The sequence below is a fragment of the Bombina bombina genome, chromosome 3 (assembly GCF_027579735.1).
Source record: "Bombina bombina isolate aBomBom1 chromosome 3, aBomBom1.pri, whole genome shotgun sequence".
In the NCBI taxonomy this organism is placed as follows: Eukaryota; Metazoa; Chordata; class Amphibia; order Anura; family Bombinatoridae; genus Bombina; species Bombina bombina.
In genome coordinates, this window is record NC_069501.1 from 38,248,982 (window position 1) to 38,269,961 (window position 20,980).

The 20,980-nt window shown below is 38.9% G+C and overlaps 1 protein-coding gene across 1 annotated transcript in view; it reads left to right on the top strand.

Annotated features, from left to right (window-relative positions):
* The window catches only part of FSTL1 (follistatin like 1), a 76,888-nt gene extending 61,682 nt beyond the window's left edge, over positions 1-15,206 (top strand). Inside the window, exons 8-11 of the mRNA XM_053705794.1 lie at positions 2,551-2,663; positions 3,896-4,006; positions 12,093-12,154; positions 12,474-15,206. Of these exons, the coding sequence (XP_053561769.1) occupies positions 2,551-2,663; positions 3,896-4,006; positions 12,093-12,154; positions 12,474-12,518 (331 nt within the window). The 3' untranslated portion in view covers positions 12,519-15,206. The remainder of the gene's footprint in view (positions 1-2,550; positions 2,664-3,895; positions 4,007-12,092; positions 12,155-12,473) is intronic.
* Positions 15,207-20,980: the final 5,774 nt, after the last annotated feature.

Genomic DNA, 20,980 nt, shown 5'->3' on the forward strand with positions numbered 1-20,980 from the left:
GGGCCGTGCACAATATCTGTATAAGGGTGGGAAGGGCATCACATGCCAACATATCTGTCATAGAGAGACAGCAGGGGCTGTGCACAATATCTGTATAAGGGTGTGACTGGCATCATATGCCAACATCTCTCAGTCACAGTGAAACAGCAGGGGCCGTGCACAATATCTGTATAAGGGTGTGACTAGCATCATATGCCAACATCTCTCAGTCACAGTGAGACAGCAGGGGTTGTGCACAATATCTGTATAAGGGTGTGACTGGCATCATATGCCAACATCTCTCAGTCACAGTGAAACAGCAGGGGCCGTGCACAATATCTGTATAAGGGTGTGACTGGCATCACATGCAAACATCTTTCAGTCACAGTGAAACAGCAGGGGCCGTGCACAATATCTGTATAAGGGTGTAACTGGCATCACATCCTAACATCTCTCAGTCACAGTGAGACAGCAGGGGCCGTGAACAATATCTGTATAAGGGTGTGACTGACATCACATGCAAACATCTCTCAGTCACAGTGAAACAGCAGGGGCCGTGCACAATATCTGTATAAGGGTGTGACTGGCATCACATGCAAACATCTCTCAGTCACAGTGAAACAGCAGGGGCCGTGCACAATATCTGTATAAGGGTGTGACTGGCATTGCATGCAAACATCTTTCAGTCACAGTGAAACAGCAGGGGCCGTGCACAATATCTGTATAAGGGTGTAACTGGCATCACATCCTAACATCTCTCAGTCACAGTGAGACAGCAGGGGCCGTGAACAATATCTGTATAAGGGTGTGACTGGCATCACATGCAAACATCTCTCAGTCACAGTGAAACAGCAGGGGCCGTGCACAATATCTGTATAAGGGTGTGACTGGCATCACATGCAAACATCTCTCAGTCACAGTGAAACAGCAGGGGCCGTGCACAATATCTGTATAAGGGTGTGACTGGCATTGCATGCAAACATCTCTCAGTCACAGTGAGACAGCAGGGGCTGTGCACAATATCTGTATAAGGGTGTAACTGGCATCACATCCTAACATGTCTCAGTTACAGTGAGACAGCAGGGGCCGTACACAATATCTGTATAAGGGTGTGACTGGCATCACATGCAAACATCTCTCAGTCACAGTGAAACAGCAGGGGCCGTGCACAATATCTGTATAAGGGTGTGACTGGCATCGCATGCAAACATCTCTCAGTCACAGTGAGACAGCAGGGGCTGTGCACAATATCTGTATAAGGGTGTGACTGGCATCACATGAAACATTTCTCAGTCACAGTGAGACAGCAGGGGGCGTGCACAATATCTGTATAAGGGTGTAACTGGCATCACATCCTAACATCTCTCAGTCACAGTGAGACAGCAGGGGCCGTGCACAATATCTGTATAAGGGTGTAACTGGCATCACATGCAAACATCTCTCAGTCACAGTGAAACAGCAGGGGCCGTGCACAATATCTGTATAAGGGTGTGATTGGCATCACATGCCAACCTCTCTCAGTCACAGAGAGACAGCAGGGGCTGTGCACAATATCTGTATAAGGGTGTGACTGGCATCACATGCTAACATCTCTCAGTCACAGAGAGACAGCAGGGGCCGTGCACAATATCTGTATAAGGGTGGGAAGGGCGTCACATGCCAACATATCTCAGTCACAGTGAGACAGCAGGGGTCGTGCACAATATCTGTATAAGGGTGTGACTGGCATCACATGCCAACCTCTCTCAGTCACAGAGATACAGCAGGGGCCGTGCACAATATCTGTATAAGGGTGTGACTGGCATCACATGCTAACATCTCTCAGTCACAGAGAGACAGCAGGGGCCGTGCACAATATCTGTATAAGGGTGGGAAGGGCGTCACATGCCAACATATCTCAGTCACAGAGAGACAGCAGGGGCCGTGCACAATATCTGTATAAGGGTGTGACTGGCATCACATGCCAACATATCTCAGTCACAGTAAGCCAGGGGGGGCCGTGCACAATATCTGTATAAGGGTGAGACTGGCATCACATGCCAACATATCTCAATCACAGTAAGACAGCAGGGGACGTGCACAATATCTGTATAAGGGTGTGACTGGCATCACATGAAACATCTCTCAGTCACAGTGAGACAGCAGGGGCCATGGACAATATCTGTATAAGGTTGAGACTGGCATCACATGCCAACATATCTCAATCACAGTAAGACAGCAGGGGACGTGCACAATATCTGTATAAGGGTGTGACTGGCATCACATGAAACATCTCTCAGTCACAGTGAGACAGCAGGGGCCATGCACAATATCTGTATAAGGTTGAGACTGGCATCACTTGCCAACATTGCTGAGTAACATTTAGCCCAACTTAACCTTCAGTTTAAGGTTTGATGTTGGATAAATATAAAGAGAATTTTCCTGCCTTAGAGCTCAGATAAATCAACTTGTTTCTCTTTTTGTACCTTGATTAGTTTAGTTTATATCTGTATGTTCTGTTGCTGTATGTAGGATGCTGCCCAGTTTTTCCACCTGTGCCTTAATACTCTCTCACTCCCTTGTGTCTTGCAGGGGGTTGTGTGTTGAAGCCCTTATTGAGCTGTCAGATGAGAATGCCGACTGGAAATTGAGCTTTAATGAATTCCTGAAGTGCCTGAACCCAGAATTCCAACCAGCTGACAAAAGTAACTCGCCCAAAATACTTCATAATGTGACCGTAAACACCTTGAAATTTTATAGAAAATGTTTAGTAATGCATAGTTTACCAACTTTGCAACATATTTCATTGTTTATTTTGTCCTCTTTTCGTGTATTTTTTAGCTCTAAGAATTGAGTGATTTCTATCCCTCAGACCTTGAAATGCACCTGCTGACTTCTCAAGGCCAACCATGCTACATATATTTCTCTAATTTGGCTCTATCAGATAACAACTGCAAAGCAATGCATTGTATACTATCTTTACGACTGAGAATAGCCTTATTGTCTGTGAACTAAAGCCCAGATTGGCTCCTCTAAATAATGGTGGGTGGAGTTGGGCTATTGAAAAATAAATACAGTAAAAAGAGTTAATTTGTTTTAAAAATGTTTAAACCTGGCTGATGTAATTCTACAGCAACAGAGCAGACTTGTCTTGTTATTCTACAGCAACAGAGCAGACTTGTCTTATTATTCTACAGCAACAGAGCAGACTTGTCTTGTTATTCTACAGCAACAGAGCAGACTTGTCTTGTTATTCTACAGCAACAGAGCAGACTTGTCTTATTATTCTACAGCAACAGAGCAGACTTGTCTTATTATTCTACAGCAACAGAGCAGACTTGTCTTATTATTCTACAGCAACAGAGCAGACTTGTCTTGTTATTCTGCAGCAACAAAGCAGACTTGTCTTGTTATTCTACAGCAACAGAGCAGACTTGTCTTGTTATTCTACAGCAACAGAGCAGACTTGTCTTATTATTCTACAGCAACAGAGCAGACTTGTCTTGTTATTCTACAGCAACAGAATAGACTTGTCTTATTATTCTACAGCAACAGAGCAGACTTGTCTTGTTATTCTACAGCAACAGAGCAGACTTGTCTTATTATTCTACAGCAACAGAGCAGACTTGTCTTATTATTCTACAGCAACAGAGCAGACTTGTCTTGTTATTCTACAGCAACAGAGCAGACTTGTCTTGTTATTCTACAGCAACAGAGCAGACTTGTCTTGTTATTCTACAGCAACAGAATAGACTTGTCTTATTATTCTACAGCAACAGAGCAGACTTGTCTTGTCGTTACAGGGCGTTCCCTTTAGCTCTTTACAACAGGGACCTGCATGTTTGTTTAGAGGTTTGGTACAAATGGGTTAGTTTGCTACTTCTGCCTGCAGTGTGCGCTGCACATCTCACTTTCCTTCATCTGCTTTGCTCAACAGAGTGCGCACTAGAAGATGAGACATACGAGGATGGCGCAGAGACCCAAGTGCAGTGCAATAGATGTGTGTGTGCCTGCGGCAACTGGGTGTGCACCGCCATGTCTTGTGAAGGTGAGTGAACCCAGTGAGCAGCGTTTATATACTACATGATACCTATACACATATGTACATGTCTAGATCTCAGTTATTAAGTATGTGTACGAGTTATTAAGCACGTGTACAAACTATTAGGCATGTGTACAAGTTACTAAGCACGAGTACGAGTTATTTAGCATGTGTACAAGTTATTAAGCATGTGTAAAAGTTATTAAGCATGTGTACAAGCTATTAAGCATGTGTACACATTAATAAACATGTTTATAAGTTATTAATCCCATGTACAAGTTATTAAGCATGTGTAAACGTTATTAACCACGTGTACATGTTATTAATCGCATATACAAGAATAAGCAGGAGTACAAGTTATTAATCACATGTACAAGTTATTAAGCACCTGTACAAGGAAGCTTAATACATTGTAACATTTGAGCACAGGTTTAACTACATGTGTAATCCTTTTGCAGGCAGAGAGCACATTTTACATGTAAATGATATAAGTATTTATCATAGGCAGACAGAGAGCACATTTTACAAGTAAATGATAGCAGTGTTTATCATAGGCAGGCAGAGAGCACATTTTACAAGTAAATGATAGCAGTGTTTATCATAGGCAGGCAGAGAGCACATTTTACAAGTAAATGATATCAGTGTTTATCATATGCAGGCAGAGAGCACATTTTACAAGTAAATGATAGCAGTGGTTATCATAGGCAGGCAGACAGCACATTTTACATGTAAATGATAGCAGTGTTTATCACATGCAGGCAGAGAGCACATTTTACAAGCAAATTATATCAGTGTTTATGACATGCAGGCAGAGAGCACATTTTACATGTAAATGATAGCAGTATTTATCATAGGCAGGCAGAGAGCACATTTTACAAGTAAATGATAGCAGTGTTTATCATAGGCAGGCAGACAGCACATTTTACATGTAAATGATAGCAGTATTTATCATAGGCAGGCAGACAGCACATTTTGCATGTAAATGATAGCAGTGTTTATCATATGCAGGCAGACAGCACATTTTACAAGTAAATGATAGCAGTGTTTATCATATGCAGGCAGAGAGCACATTTTACAAGTAAATGATAGCAGTGTTTATCATATGCAGGCAGAGAGCACATTTTACAAGTAAATGATAATCACATGCAGGCAGAGAGCACATTTTACATGTAAATGATAGTAGTGTTTATTACATGCAGAGAGCTAATTTTACATGTAAATGATATCAGTGTTTATCATATGCAGACAGAGAGCTCATTTTACATGTAAATGATATCAGTGTTTATCATATGCAGACAGAGAGCACATTTTACATGTAAATGATAGCAGTGTTTATCATATGCAGGCACACAGCACATTTTACATGTAAATGATAGCAGTGTTTATCATATGCAGGCACACAGCACATTTTACCACTAAATGATAGCAGTGTTTATCATATGCAGGCACACAGCACATTTTACAAGTAAATGATATCAGTATTTATCATAGGCAGACAGACAGCACATTTTACACGTAAATGATATCAGTGTTTATCATAGGCAGGCACACAGCACATTTTACATGTAAATGATAGCAGTGTTTATCACATGCAGACAGAGAGCACATTTTACAAGTAAATGATATCAGTGTTTATCACATGCAGACAGAGAGCACATTTTACAAGTAAATTATATCAGTGTTTATCATATGCAGGCAGACAACACATTTTACAAGTAAATGATATCAGCGTTTATCATATGCAGGCAGACAGCACATTTTACATGTAAATGATAGCAGTGTTTATCATATGCAGGCAGACAGCACATTTTACATGTAAATGATAGCAGTGTTTATTACATGCAAGCAGACAGCACATTTTACATGTAAATGATAGCAGTGTTTATCATATGCAGGCAGAGAGCACATTTTACATGTAAATCATAGCAGTGTTTATCACATGCAGGCAGAGAGCACATTTTACATGTAAATGATAGCAGTGTTTATCACATGCAGTCAGAGAGCACATTTTACAAGTAAATGATATCAGTATTTATCATAGGCAGGCAGAGAGCACATTTTACAAGTAAATGATAGCAGTATTTATCATAGGCAGGCAGAGAGCACATTTTACAAGTGGATGATAGCAGGGTTTATCATATGCAGGCAGAGAGCACATTTTACATGTAAATGATATCAGTATTTATCATAGGCAGGCAGAGAGCACATTTTACATGTAAATGATAGCAGTGTTTATCATATGCAGGCAGAGAGCACATTTTACATGTAAATGATAGCAGTGTTTATTACATGCAGGCAGACAGCACATTTTACATGTAAATGATAGCAGTGTTTATCATATGCAGGCAGAGAGCACATTTTACATGTAAATCATAGCAGTGTTTATCACATGCAGGCAGAGAGCACATTTTACATGTAAATGATAGCAGTGTTTATCACATGCAGTCAGAGAGCACATTTTACAAGTAAATGATATCAGTATTTATCATAGGCAGGCAGAGAGCACATTTTACAAGTAAATGATAGCAGTGTTTATCATAGGCAGGCAGAGAGCACATTTTACAAGTGGATGATAGCAGGGTTTATCATATGCTGGCAGAGAGCACATTTTACATGTAAATGATATCAGTATTTATCATAGGCAGACAGAGAGCACATTTTACAAGTAAATTATCGCAGTATTTATCATAGGCAGGCAGAGAGCACATTTTACAAGTAAATGATAGCAGTATTTATCATAGGCAGACAGAGAGCACATTTTACATGTAAATTATCGCAGTATTTATCATAGGCAGACAGAGAGCACATTTTACAAGTAAATTATCGCAGTATTTATCATAGGCAGGCAAAGAGCACATTTTACATGTAAATTATCGCAGTATTTATCATAGGCAGACAGAGAGCACATTTTACAAGTAAATTATCGCAGTATTTATCATAGGCAGGCAGAGAGCACATTTTACAAGTGGATGATAGCAGTGTTTATCATAGGCAGACAGAGAGCACATTTTACAAGTAAATTATCGCAGTATTTATGATAGGCAGGCAGAGAGCACATTTTACAAGTAAATGATAGCAGTATTTATCATAGGCAGGCAGAGAGCACAATTTACAAGTAAATTATCGCAGTATTTATCATAGGCAGGCAGAGAGCACATTTTACAAGTAAATGATAGTAGTGTTTAATACATGCAGACAGAGAGCACATTTTACAAATAAATGATATCAGTGTTTATCATATGCAGATAGAGAGCACATTTTACAAGTAAATGATAGCAGTGTTTATCACATGCAGGCAGAGAGCACATTTTACAAGTAAATGATAGCAGTGTTTATCACATGCAGGCAGAGAGCACATTTTACATGTAAATGATAGCAGTGTTTATCACATGCAGGCAGAGAGCACATTTTACATGTAAATGATAGCAGTGTTTATCACATGCAGGCAGAGAGCACATTTTACATGTAAATGATAGCAGTGTTTATCACATGCAGGCAGAGAGCACATTTTACAAGTAAATGATAGCAGTGTTTATCACATGCAGGCAGAGAGCACATTTTACAAGTAAATGATAGCAGTGTTTATCACATGCAGGCAGAGAGCACATTTTACATGTAAATGATAGCAGTGTTTATCACATGCAGGCAGAGAGCACATTTTACATGTAAATGATATCAGTGTTTATCATATGCAGATAGAGAGCACATTTTACAAATAAATTATAGCAGTGTTTATCACATGCAGGCAGAGAGCACATTTTACAAGTAAATGATAGCAGTGTTTATCACATGCAGGCAGAGAGCACATTTTACATGTAAATGATAGCAGTGTTTATCACATGCAGGCAGAGAGCACATTTTACAAGTAAATGATAGCAGTGTTTATCACATGCAGGCAGAGAGCACATTTTACATGTAAATGATAGCAGTGTTTATCACATGCAGGCAGAGAGCACATTTTACAAGTAAATGATAGCAGTGTTTATCACATGCAGGCAGAGAGCACATTTTACATGTAAATGATAGCAGTGTTTATCACATGCAGGCAGAGAGCACATTTTACAAGTAAATGATAGCAGTGTTTATCACATGCAGGCAGAGAGCACATTTTACATGTAAATGATAGCAGTGTTTATCACATGCAGGCAGAGAGCACATTTTACATGTAAATGATAGCAGTGTTTATTACATGCAGGCAGAGAGCACATTTTACATGTAAATGATAGCAGTGTTTATCACATGCAGGCAGAGAGCACATTTTACATGTAAATGATAGCAGTGTTTATCACATGCAGGCAGAGAGCACATTTTACATGTAAATGATAGCAGTGTTTGTCACATGCAGGCAGAGAGCACATTTTACAAGGAAATGATAGCAGTGTTTATCACATGCAGGCAGAGAGCACATTTTACATGTAAATGATAGCAGTGTTTGTCACATGCAGGCAGAGAGCACATTTTACAAGTAAATGATAGCAGTGTTTATCACATGCAGGCAGAGAGCACATTTTACATGTAAATGATAGCAGTGTTTATCACATGCAGGCAGAGAGCACATTTTACATGTAAATGATAGCAGTGTTTATTACATGCAGGCAGAGAGCACATTTTACATGTAAATGATAGCAGTGTTTATCACATGCAGGCAGAGAGCACATTTTACATGTAAATGATAGCAGTGTTTATCACATGCAGGCAGAGAGCACATTTTACATGTAAATGATAGCAGTGTTTGTCACATGCAGGCAGAGAGCACATTTTACAAGGAAATGATAGCAGTGTTTATCACATGCAGGCAGAGAGCACATTTTACATGTAAATGATAGCAGTGTTTGTCACATGCAGGCAGAGAGCACATTTTACATGTAAATGATAGCAGTGTTTATTACATGCAGGTAGAGAGCACATTTTACATGTAAATGATAGCAGTGTTTATCACATGCAGGCAGAGAGCACATTTTACATGTAAATGATAGCAGTGTTTATTACATGCAGGCAGAGAGCACATTTTACATGTAAATGATATCAGTATTTATCATAGGCAGACAGAGAGCACATTTTACAAGTAAATTATCGCAGTATTTATCATAGGCAGGCAGAGAGCACATTTTACAAGTAAATGATAGCAGTATTTATCATAGGCAGACAGAGAGCACATTTTACATGTAAATTATCGCAGTATTTATCATAGGCAGACAGAGAGCACATTTTACAAGTAAATTATCGCAGTATTTATCATAGGCAGGCAAAGAGCACATTTTACATGTAAATTATCGCAGTATTTATCATAGGCAGACAGAGAGCACATTTTACAAGTAAATTATCGCAGTATTTATCATAGGCAGGCAGAGAGCACATTTTACAAGTGGATGATAGCAGTGTTTATCATAGGCAGACAGAGAGCACATTTTACAAGTAAATTATCGCAGTATTTATGATAGGCAGGCAGAGAGCACATTTTACAAGTAAATGATAGCAGTATTTATCATAGGCAGGCAGAGAGCACAATTTACAAGTAAATTATCGCAGTATTTATCATAGGCAGGCAGAGAGCACATTTTACAAGTAAATGATAGTAGTGTTTAATACATGCAGACAGAGAGCACATTTTACAAATAAATGATATCAGTGTTTATCATATGCAGATAGAGAGCACATTTTACAAGTAAATGATAGCAGTGTTTATCACATGCAGGCAGAGAGCACATTTTACAAGTAAATGATAGCAGTGTTTATCACATGCAGGCAGAGAGCACATTTTACATGTAAATGATAGCAGTGTTTATCACATGCAGGCAGAGAGCACATTTTACAAGTAAATGATAGCAGTGTTTATCACATGCAGGCAGAGAGCACATTTTACATGTAAATGATAGCAGTGTTTATCATATGCAGGCAGAGAGCACATTTTACAAGTAAATGATAGCAGTGTTTATCACATGCAGGCAGAGAGCACATTTTACAAGTAAATGATAGCAGTGTTTATCACATGCAGGCAGAGAGCACATTTTACATGTAAATGATAGCAGTGTTTATCACATGCAGGCAGAGAGCACATTTTACATGTAAATGATATCAGTGTTTATCATATGCAGATAGAGAGCACATTTTACAAATAAATTATAGCAGTGTTTATCACATGCAGGCAGAGAGCACATTTTACAAGTAAATGATAGCAGTGTTTATCACATGCAGGCAGAGAGCACATTTTACATGTAAATGATAGCAGTGTTTATCACATGCAGACAGAGAGCACATTTTACAAGTAAATGATAGCAGTGTTTATCACATGCAGGCAGAGAGCACATTTTACATGTAAATGATAGCAGTGTTTATCACATGCAGGCAGAGAGCACATTTTACAAGTAAATGATAGCAGTGTTTATCACATGCAGGCAGAGAGCACATTTTACATGTAAATGATAGCAGTGTTTATCACATGCAGGCAGAGAGCACATTTTACAAGGAAATGATAGCAGTGTTTATCACATGCAGGCAGAGAGCACATTTTACATGTAAATGATAGCAGTGTTTATCACATGCAGGCAGAGAGCACATTTTACATGTAAATGATAGCAGTGTTTATTACATGCAGGCAGAGAGCACATTTTACATGTAAATGATAGCAGTGTTTATCACATGCAGGCAGAGAGCACATTTTACATGTAAATGATAGCAGTGTTTATCACATGCAGGCAGAGAGCACATTTTACATGTAAATGATAGCAGTGTTTGTCACATGCAGGCAGAGAGCACATTTTACAAGGAAATTATAGCAGTGTTTATCACATGCAGGCAGAGAGCACATTTTACATGTAAATGATAGCAGTGTTTGTCACATGCAGGCAGAGAGCACATTTTACAAGTAAATGATAGCAGTGTTTATCACATGCAGGCAGAGAGCACATTTTACATGTAAATGATAGCAGTGTTTATCACATGCAGGCAGAGAGCACATTTTACATGTAAATGATAGCAGTGTTTATCACATGCAGGCAGAGAGCACATTTTACATGTAAATGATAGCAGTGTTTATCACATGCAGGCAGAGAGCACATTTTACATGTAAATGATAGCAGTGTTTATCACATGCAGGCAGAGAGCACATTTTACATGTAAATGATAGCAGTGTTTGTCACATGCAGGCAGAGAGCACATTTTACAAGGAAATGATAGCAGTGTTTATCACATGCAGGCAGAGAGCACATTTTACATGTAAATGATAGCAGTGTTTGTCACATGCAGGCAGAGAGCACATTTTACATGTAAATGATAGCAGTGTTTATTACATGCAGGTAGAGAGCACATTTTACATGTAAATGATAGCAGTGTTTATCACATGCAGGCAGAGAGCACATTTTACATGTAAATGATAGCAGTGTTTATTACATGCAGGCAGAGAGCACATTTTACATGTAAATGATAGCAGTGTTTATCACATGCAGGCAGAGAGCACATTTTACATGTAAATGATAGCAGTGTTTATCACATGCAGGCAGAGAGCACATTTTACATGTAAATGATAGCAGTGTTTATTACATGCAGGCAGAGAGCACATTTTACATGTAAATGATAGCAGTGTTTATCACATGCAGGCAGAGAGCACATTTTACATGTAAATGATAGCAGTGTTTATTACATGCAGGCAGAGAGCACATTTTACATGTAAATGATAGCAGTGTTTATCACATGCAGGCAGAGAGCACATTTTACATGTAAATGATAGCAGTGTTTATCATATGCAGGCAGATAGCACATTTTACATGTAAATGATAGCAGTGTTTATCACATGCAGGCAGAGAGCACATTTTACATGTAAATGATAGCAGTGTTTATCACATGCAGGCAGAGAGCACATTTTACAAGTAAATGATAGCAGTGTTTATCACATGCAGGCAGAGAGCACATTTTACATGTAAATGATAGCAGTGTTTATCACATGCAGGCAGAGAGCACATTTTACAAGTAAATGATAGCAGTGTTTATCACATGCAGGCAGACAGCACATTTTACATGTAAATTATATCAGTGTTTATCATAGGCATGATAAATATATTAAGATGGGATCACTGGTTATTTTCATCTTTTACAGGAAAGAACGAGCAGCCAGAAGATCAGATGCTCAGATATGTAGATGAGCTGAGGAAGCACCAGGTGAGGAAAAAGTTTTGTTGGTAAAGCAAGGACCTTAAAAAAAATGTTGAAACACAAATTTTATCTTGTGAAATGTTTGTTGCTATATAGTGATCTTTAAGTGGAACTGAGACTCCTACATTACAATGCAAAGTCTAAAACAACCCCAAAGGATTTTCTCACACCTCATTAACTCTTTATTATTTTGTCTGGTCTATTTGCTACTTTTATGTGTCCATTTACCACAGACGGACAGTGCTGTATTCCTTCTGCTGCCAGCTTTATATATATGGAATCGTTGTACCTATCTGATTTATAATCTATTTATTTTTCCCTACAGGAGACAGTTGAACAATCCAAGAGTATGAACACAAAGGACATATAATTTCATGGTCCGGATTCCCTGTGCTGCTTGGCGCTCCTGGCGCTGATCCGGCTGACACTATTAATCTATAGGAGTGGGCAGGGGAATCAGCTTTAATCACATTGAGGAAAAATCAATATGTTTGTAGGGCATAGGTGCAAAAATGAGGGGAGGGGGCCTTGGGTTTTTGACCCCCACCATAAATGATTAGTTCACTTCATTTCAATGTGGCTTGTGGCCACTTACCTGTGTTTGCCTCCTGATTTTTAAAGTAATAAGGCACTCGGGAGTTGCGCTGCCATGTGAGTGAGTTTTGGTGCCTTTACATTACCTATCAGGGTTATAAACTCATGAAATAATGCCACTTGTTACAGCATTAGTATCTGCTGTATTGTAAACAGTTAATGTAAATTAATTTCAGTCCAGTTCACACAAACTAAATGCATTGCAAACCTGACAATATACGCAGAGATGTCACATAGCCAAAAAATACTCTGCAGTGTAATGAAACCTTCTGTCCTGTCAGGTGGATTATAAATAGATAACAGAACCAAATGATTTGTAAAAACAACTTGTGAGGCTCCATATTTTGTAAGATACCAGAATTGAACCTGCTGTTGTGTAATATTGTTATTATTTCCCATTCTTGCTGAGTGCCTTATTGACACCTGTCAGTATATTAGCCCTCCCATACATTGTCCTGTAGTGCCCCTGGTGTATTTAGCTGTGTGCAAGGGAGTGATTATTCCTAGAGATACATGTTTACTAATTAACCCATTGTATGCCATCTGCGGCCCTTACCTTCCCATGATGGGCCATGGTTTCTGTATAGCTGTGGGTGAGCGCATCCAGTAGCTCAGGTATTGTGACTGACTCACCTGTACACTTCAGGGAAAGCGGGGAATCTGACCTGGCACCAGCTCCTGAAGGCCACAGAGTGTAGCCAAGGGAAACTCTTATGTGCATCACCTTGGCAGGGAACAGGACAACACATATAGGGCCCATTCATCAGCTCCTGAAGGCCACAGAGTGTAGCCAAGATAATCTCTTATCCACATCACCTTGGCAGGGACCAAGACAACACATATAGTGCTCATTCATAAGCTCCTGTAGGCCACAGAGTGTACTCAAGGGAAACTCTTATGTGCATCACATTGACAGGGACCAGGACAACCCATATAGGGCTCATTCACCAGCTCCTGAAGGCCAAAGAGTGTAGCCAAGGGAAACTCTTATGTGCATCACATTGGCAGGGACCAGGACAACACATATAGTGCTCATTCATAAGCTCCTGTAGGCCACAGAGTGTAGTCAAGGGAAACTAGTGCACATCACCTTGACAGGGACCCCAGGACAACACAGATAGTGCTCATTCATCAGCTCATGTAAGTCACAGAGTGTAGCCAAGGGAAATTCTTATGTGCTTCACATTGGCAGGGACCAGGACAACCCATATACAGTAGTGCTCATTCATTAGGTTCTGAAGGCCACAGAGTGTAGCCAAGGGAAACGCTTTTGTGCATCAGATTGGCAGAGACCAGGACAACACATAAAGTGCTCATTCATCAGCTCCTGAAGGCCACAGAGTGTAGCCAAGGGAAACTCTTATGTACTTCACATTGGCAGGGACCAGGACAACACATATAGTGCTCATTCATCAGCTCCTGTAAGTCACAGAGTGTAGTCAAGAGAAACTCTTATGTGCTTCACATTGGCAAGGACCAGGACAACACATATAGTGCTCATTCATCAGCTCCTGTAAGTCACAGAGTGTAGTCAAGGGAAACTCTTATGTGCTTCACATTGGCAAGGACCAGGACAACACATATAGTGCTCATGCATCAGCTCCTGTAAGTCACAGAGTGTAGTCAAGGGAAACTCTTATGCACATCACATTGGCAAGGACCAGGACAACACATATAGTGCTCATGCAACAGCTTTGCAAATATCCCCTTGAACTGCTTCTGTAAAGAAGCCAGGGTTGTTCTGGTATTTCAGAGCTTATCACTCACAAAACATGTTAAAATCAGAATTCACTAAGAATGAGTACATTTAAGTGGGAAAAATCTCTTCACATTCTAGGTTGTTCATTGCAGCTTATTTGACTAAAATAACTAATCTAGGAAATGAAGAGCTTTTATTCACTTCATGTGTCTCTGAATCCTTTTTTTATTGCTAGTTCCCCTCTTATTAAGGTGCTATGATTTACAGGACACAGTCTAAGTGTATCTTTTATTTTTATTTCCTGTCTTTATCAGTAGTATTTAGAAGTGTTCTAGTCAATGTAGTGACTTTATTTTATATTTTAAACTCTCCCAACCTTTTGTTTTGTGATGAAATGATAGATTTGTGCTTTTTCAGAGAGTGTGCATTAGTCTGAGGTCACACAGGAGGCCAGTAATCGTGTTCAAAATAATACACTGTAATAATAAGAGGCACCACTAGGGGGCAGAAACATCAAGGAACTCCTGTTAACATAAGCTTTATTATTAGTAAAAAGCTATACAGGTATTTGATAATAATATTTCATAAATTAAAAATTACCCTGTGCTGAACATTCAGTAATCAGATCTGCAAGTGGAAGCTTCTGTACCAACCTCTGTGTGTCCCCGTATCAGTATTCATTGCATATATTTCACCTTTAATATTTGTTTTTATATTTGTTCATTTTTTTATTCTATACCAACCAAATAAAAAAAAACTATAAAACCCTGGTGTGTGTGATATTATTTATACTCCTTTGGTTATATGGTACACAAATCAATAAATGTTCTCGTCATGATTCAGAGGATACAATTTTATAAAAGTTTCCATTTTATTTCTATTACAGGTACAAAACCTTTTTCCAAACCATTTGGGACTAGAAATGGTTTGGATTTTGTAATAGGTTAGATTTTATAATATTTGTATCTGTAAAATGGGGCAAAGTGTAAACAATATCTTAGGTAATTTAGGCATTATCGACGTGTCATATTACAGCTTTTACGTGTAACCTAAAGGTAGTTTTATATCATTTTAATTCTTTTACATGCTTAGTACCCTCAGTAGTGTAATCAGAAAGGTAATATTTGCTTGTTTATATAAATATAGACTATCGTTTGCATTTTAGAACAGAGAAGATTGTGACTTACTGGCAGGGAAAATGCAAATTTTTAATCATTTTATTTAAAAAAAATATTAATTAAAAAGTCTGGATTTCAGGATAATTCTGGACTTTGACGTTTATACCTGTACTAAATGTGCTTTATTCTCATAGTATTCTTTATCAATAGCTTGCAACTCTTATGTGTTTAACTTCCGCAAATGGGTTAAACACATATATAGTAATATAGTAGATGAGGTTTAAAGAAGATCCTACCTGATTTACAAAAAGAAGCTGCCAATTAAAATGACATTAATACAATTAGAAAAATGATCCATATTACACAAGCAATCCCTAAATTCTCTCTTTAGCCAAAAATGTATCTTGCCCATTTTTAAATTTATCTAAGGTTTTGGCATTCACTACCTCCTTAGGCAATAAGTTCAAGAATGTTAATTGCTCTTACAGTGAAAAAAACCCCATTTACATTGCTGGAGATTAAAACTACTTATCTCTAGTCTAAAAGGGATAGGAAACCGCTTCTTTTGTTTAAAAAAAAAAGTAAAATCAAAGTAAATGTAAGAAACAAATAACGTTTAAAGAAAACACATAATTTTTTGCAGCAAATGTCCTCTACTGAGCATAGGCAACTGACTGGCGTTAGCGCACATGTCTCCTAGCAACCACTTAGAATGGGAAAGCTGCGCCTTTGACTTCCATTGTAATGGACTCTGCACTGATAATGTAAAAAAATAAATAATGGTTGAATCATTTTAAATGATGAATAATACATATTGCAATGACCTCTGTTATTGCTTTTTTATTACATCAATGAAACAGACTATTCGTGTCACAAACATGTAATAAACAGCGCATCTGCCAATTCTGGTGCTTGGATATATTTATATAAAGTAATCATATAACCTATCAACTGCCTTTTTTCTACAGTAAACATAGTTTGACTAATAGTTTAAATCTTCCATTCCCCTTATTAGCTTTGTGGTCCTTCTCTGTACTTTTTCTAATTCTGCAATGTCCCTTTTTAAAATTGGGCCCCAGAACTGCACCCCATACTCAAGGTGAGGTCTTACCAGGGATTTATATAGTGACAGAATTATGCTTTCCTCCCTTGCATCAATGCCTCTTTTAATTCATGCTAGTATCTTATTAGCATTAGAAGCCGCTGCCCTGCATTGTGCACCCATCTTTAGCTTGTTATCTATTACTACTCCCAAATCCCTTTCCTCTTGTGTTTGGCTAAATTGAGTTCCATTTAAATAATAAGTAGCTTGCTTATTTTTACTTCCAAAATCTAAAAACCTTACATTTACCATAATAAATCTCATTTGCCATTTACCAGCCTATACTTTTAATATTTGTAAATACCCTTGTAAAGCAGTTACATAATGACCTGACCTTATCACCTTACACAACTTTATATCATCGGCAAAAATACTGATGTTGCTATTTAATCTTCCTACAAGTCATTTATATAAATATTAAAATTAATAAGGTCCAGTATTGATCCTTGGGGTCTGACTAATAATGTTTGTCTAATCTCAGTATTATACATTTACTTCAACTCAAAACCTGTCTTATCCAGGTACAGTATTTATCCCAATGAGCTAACATTTTCAGATATTCACCGTCCCTTCATTTTGTACATTAATCTCTCTTGTGGCACTGTAGCAAAAGCCTTTGCATAATCCAGGTATTTCACTTCAACTGATTCAGCCTTATGTTATGTTTGACATTATCTATTACTCATAAAATCATTCTGATTTGGGGACTTCCGGTGGGCGGGCAAAACGACTGAGTATCCAGACCCTTAAAGCAGTTAAGCCTTGACAGGAATGAAGCAGAACCTGTCCGGCACCCTGCAGCAAGGAGCCCCCGTCTTTGGCTCCCCCACCGACAAGCAAGTACTTGAAGGAAAACCGCAAGTGAGGGAAGCAGCATAACAGAGGTCCCTGCACCCGCTCCAAACTTCTGGCCCCAGAGGTTTATCACTAGAGCTAATCCCTGCTTGCTCCGGCCGACGAGATTCCTGGCTAAATTATCGCCTATCCAGGCAAAAGGGGTGAGTTGGGCGGACACACACATTACGTTCAGTGCGGCCGCCATTTGAGCACCAAAATACATGCAGCATAATTAACAGTCTGTCGCATACATAGGACAAATCTGCTCTGCTGGGTACCACACAGACAGTATTAGAAAATAAATTCCCACTTATTGTAGAAGCACTTTGACGCAACTGTACACCTCATTGTACCTCGAATAACAACCGACATTCTGGACATTTTTGAAGGCAGTGCAGCTCAAAACACAGCACTAACAGTCAGAGGGCTAGACTTATCATAGCTGAGGCGTACAGGGGCACGTATACGCGCCCCTGTACGCCTCAGCTCGCCTGTGGCGGGATGAAATTACCCGTAGGTAATTAACATTGCACACGAGCGCAATTTTGCGCTTGCGCGCAATCCCGCTCCCTGCCCGCGCACAGCTAATCATGCGCGGGCAGGAGCTGTCAATCTCCTCAGTCGGACTCGACCGAGGAGATTGAATTTCGCCAGTTTAGAGGTGGCGAAGAGCTTAGGGAAGCAGCTTGTGAGAACTTGCTGCCGTAGGGGCTTGATAAATCTAGCCCAGAGTATACTGCAAGAGTGTGAAGTTAGTGTGTTCTAGGCACATTTTGCATAAAATCAAAGAAATACCACTTCCTCATACAAGGGGTTAGCCTCCTCATAAAAATGGCACACTAAAAACACAGGCCTAAAACCTCCCCCCTGATTCTCAAAGACCCTGGCCTAATTGACTCACAGTTACTCTGGGACATTTTCTTGTTTAAACAATCGCGTGCTGACAAACTGGGCTAGCCTGCATGCAAAAGTATTATTCACTTTATAATAAGCAGACGGACAGAATGTCTGGGAAACAAAAAGAAGCAGACAAACGTCATAAGCACAAAAACTAATTCTATACTGGATACTATAGATGTTACAACAATATCTGTACAGAAATGACAAGAAAAAGACTCCCCTCTGGGTGGACCGCTGCCTTCTATCAGTCTTTTCCAAAAGACTGCTATAGAAGTATGGATAGTGGATGTAGAGGCGCAGGTCCTATGATATTCTATTCCAGTACTTCAATTTACTGTGGTTTCCAATTAAGGCTGGGGAAGAGAGAGCTTAACTTTTGTTTGTGTAGATCAACACCAAATAATTAGTGCAGTATACTCACTCTGAAAAATTTCAGAGTCTAACGTCTTCAATTATAAAAGCAAGTGGTCAATATGGAGTGGAGCTTCTGTCTAATCCCCCGGGATGATAAAACTTTCACTGAAATGTGTTGTATTAAACAGTGCAAATAATATGCAGTATACTCACTCCGAAATAATCGGAATCCAGCTCCTCACACGATGGTTTTAGTGGTAATATGGCAATTCCAAAAGGCAGCAAACAAATATTTGTTACAAAAACAAACATTTATTAAAACATGTTAAATAGCTCTATAAAATAGCTCTACGCGTTTCAACGATGAACTCGTCTTTCTCAAGAGCAATTAAAATTGGAAGGTGCTGCCCTTGGAATATGCAGATGCTTTATATACAGAATAATTAGGGTTCCTCTTCCGGTGTTGCCGAAATTGGATTCACAAGATTCACAAAATATAATATATAACATCTAGAATTTATCCTCATCCGATTTCAAGCATCTCAGATTTAAAGCTAAAATCGCAATAGCTCTTTTTTTCTCAGTCATTGCAAAGGTTCCAACATAGAAGTATTTGGTAAGTTAATTCTTAAAGATATAGAAGATCTCCAGTCGAAACCTAAACATTTTAATCTAACTAAACAAGAATTTTATATTTATCAAGCCCTTAATAAACGTGAAGATATTATCATAAAGGAGGCGGACAAGGGAGGAAGTATTATTATTATGGGTCGTAACTATTATATGGAAGAAGCAAATAGAATATTGTCAGATACCAACACTTATCAAATCCTCAAAGACAACCCAAAAAAAAAAATCACCATTTACCTAAATGAGGTCTTATTACAAGCTTTGGACAGGGAGATTATCTCTAAAGATGAATATTTATTTCTATATAATACTGAATCTAAGACACTGATTTTCTACTTCCTCCCCAAAGCGCATAAGAATCCAGAGAAACCTCCAGGTAGGCCCATTATTAGTGGGATAGATTCCTTAACTTGTAATCTATCAGCATTTATAGATTATTTATTGCAACCTTATGCACAAACAGCTAAGTCCTATCTCAGAGACACTAAGCATGTGCTAAATATACTTAATGACACTAAATGGGAACCAGGTTACTCATGGCTTATAATTGATGTGACCTCACTCTTTTCCATTATTGACCACCAAAAAGGGATAGAAGCCATAAGATGGAAACTAGGGCAAGATGTAGCTTTGTCGACCTCACTTTTGGAATTTATTATTCTATTGGTAGAATATATATTGAAACACAATTTTTTCTGGTTTAATGGCAATCAATATCTACACATATGTGGAACCGTCATGGGCACCAGGTACACCCCAAGTTATGCGAACATATATATGGACCACTTTGAACACAATTATGTATGGTCCAGCGACGCATTTGGGACGCGCCTGGTGTCCTGGCGGAGATAAATAGATGATATTCTGTGTACAGTTGTGCTCATAAGTTTACATACCCTGGCAGAATTTATGATTTCTTGGCCATTTTTCAGAGAATATGAATGATAACACAAAAACTTTTCTTTCACTCATGGTTAGTAGCCATTTATTATCAATCAACTGTGTTTACTCTTTTTAAATCATAATGACAACAGAAACTACCCAAATGACCCTGATCAAAAGTTTACATACCCCGGTGATTTTGACCTGATAACATGCACACAAGTTGACACAAAGGGGTTTGAATGGCTATTAAAGGTAACCATCCTCACCTGTGATCTGTTTGCTTGTAATTAGTGTGTGTGTATAAAAGGTCAATGAGTTTCTGGACTCCTGACAGACCCTTGCATCTTTCATCCAGTGATGCACTGACGTTTCTGGATTCTGAGTCATGGGGAAAGCAAAAGAATTGTTAAAGGATCTGCGGGAAAAGGTAGTTGGACTGTATAAAACAGGAAAGGGATATAAAAAGATATCCAAGGAATTGAGAATGCAAATCAGCAGTGTTCAAACTCTAATAAAGAAGTGGAAAATGAGGGGTTCTGTTTAAACCAAACCACGGTCAGGTAGACCAACTAAAATTTAAGCCACAACTGCCAGGAAAATTGTTTGGGTTGCAAAGACAAACCCACAAATAACTTCAGGTGAAATACAGGACACGTGGTGTGGCTGTTTCAAGATGCACAATAAGGAGGCACTTGAAGAAAGATGGGCTGCAT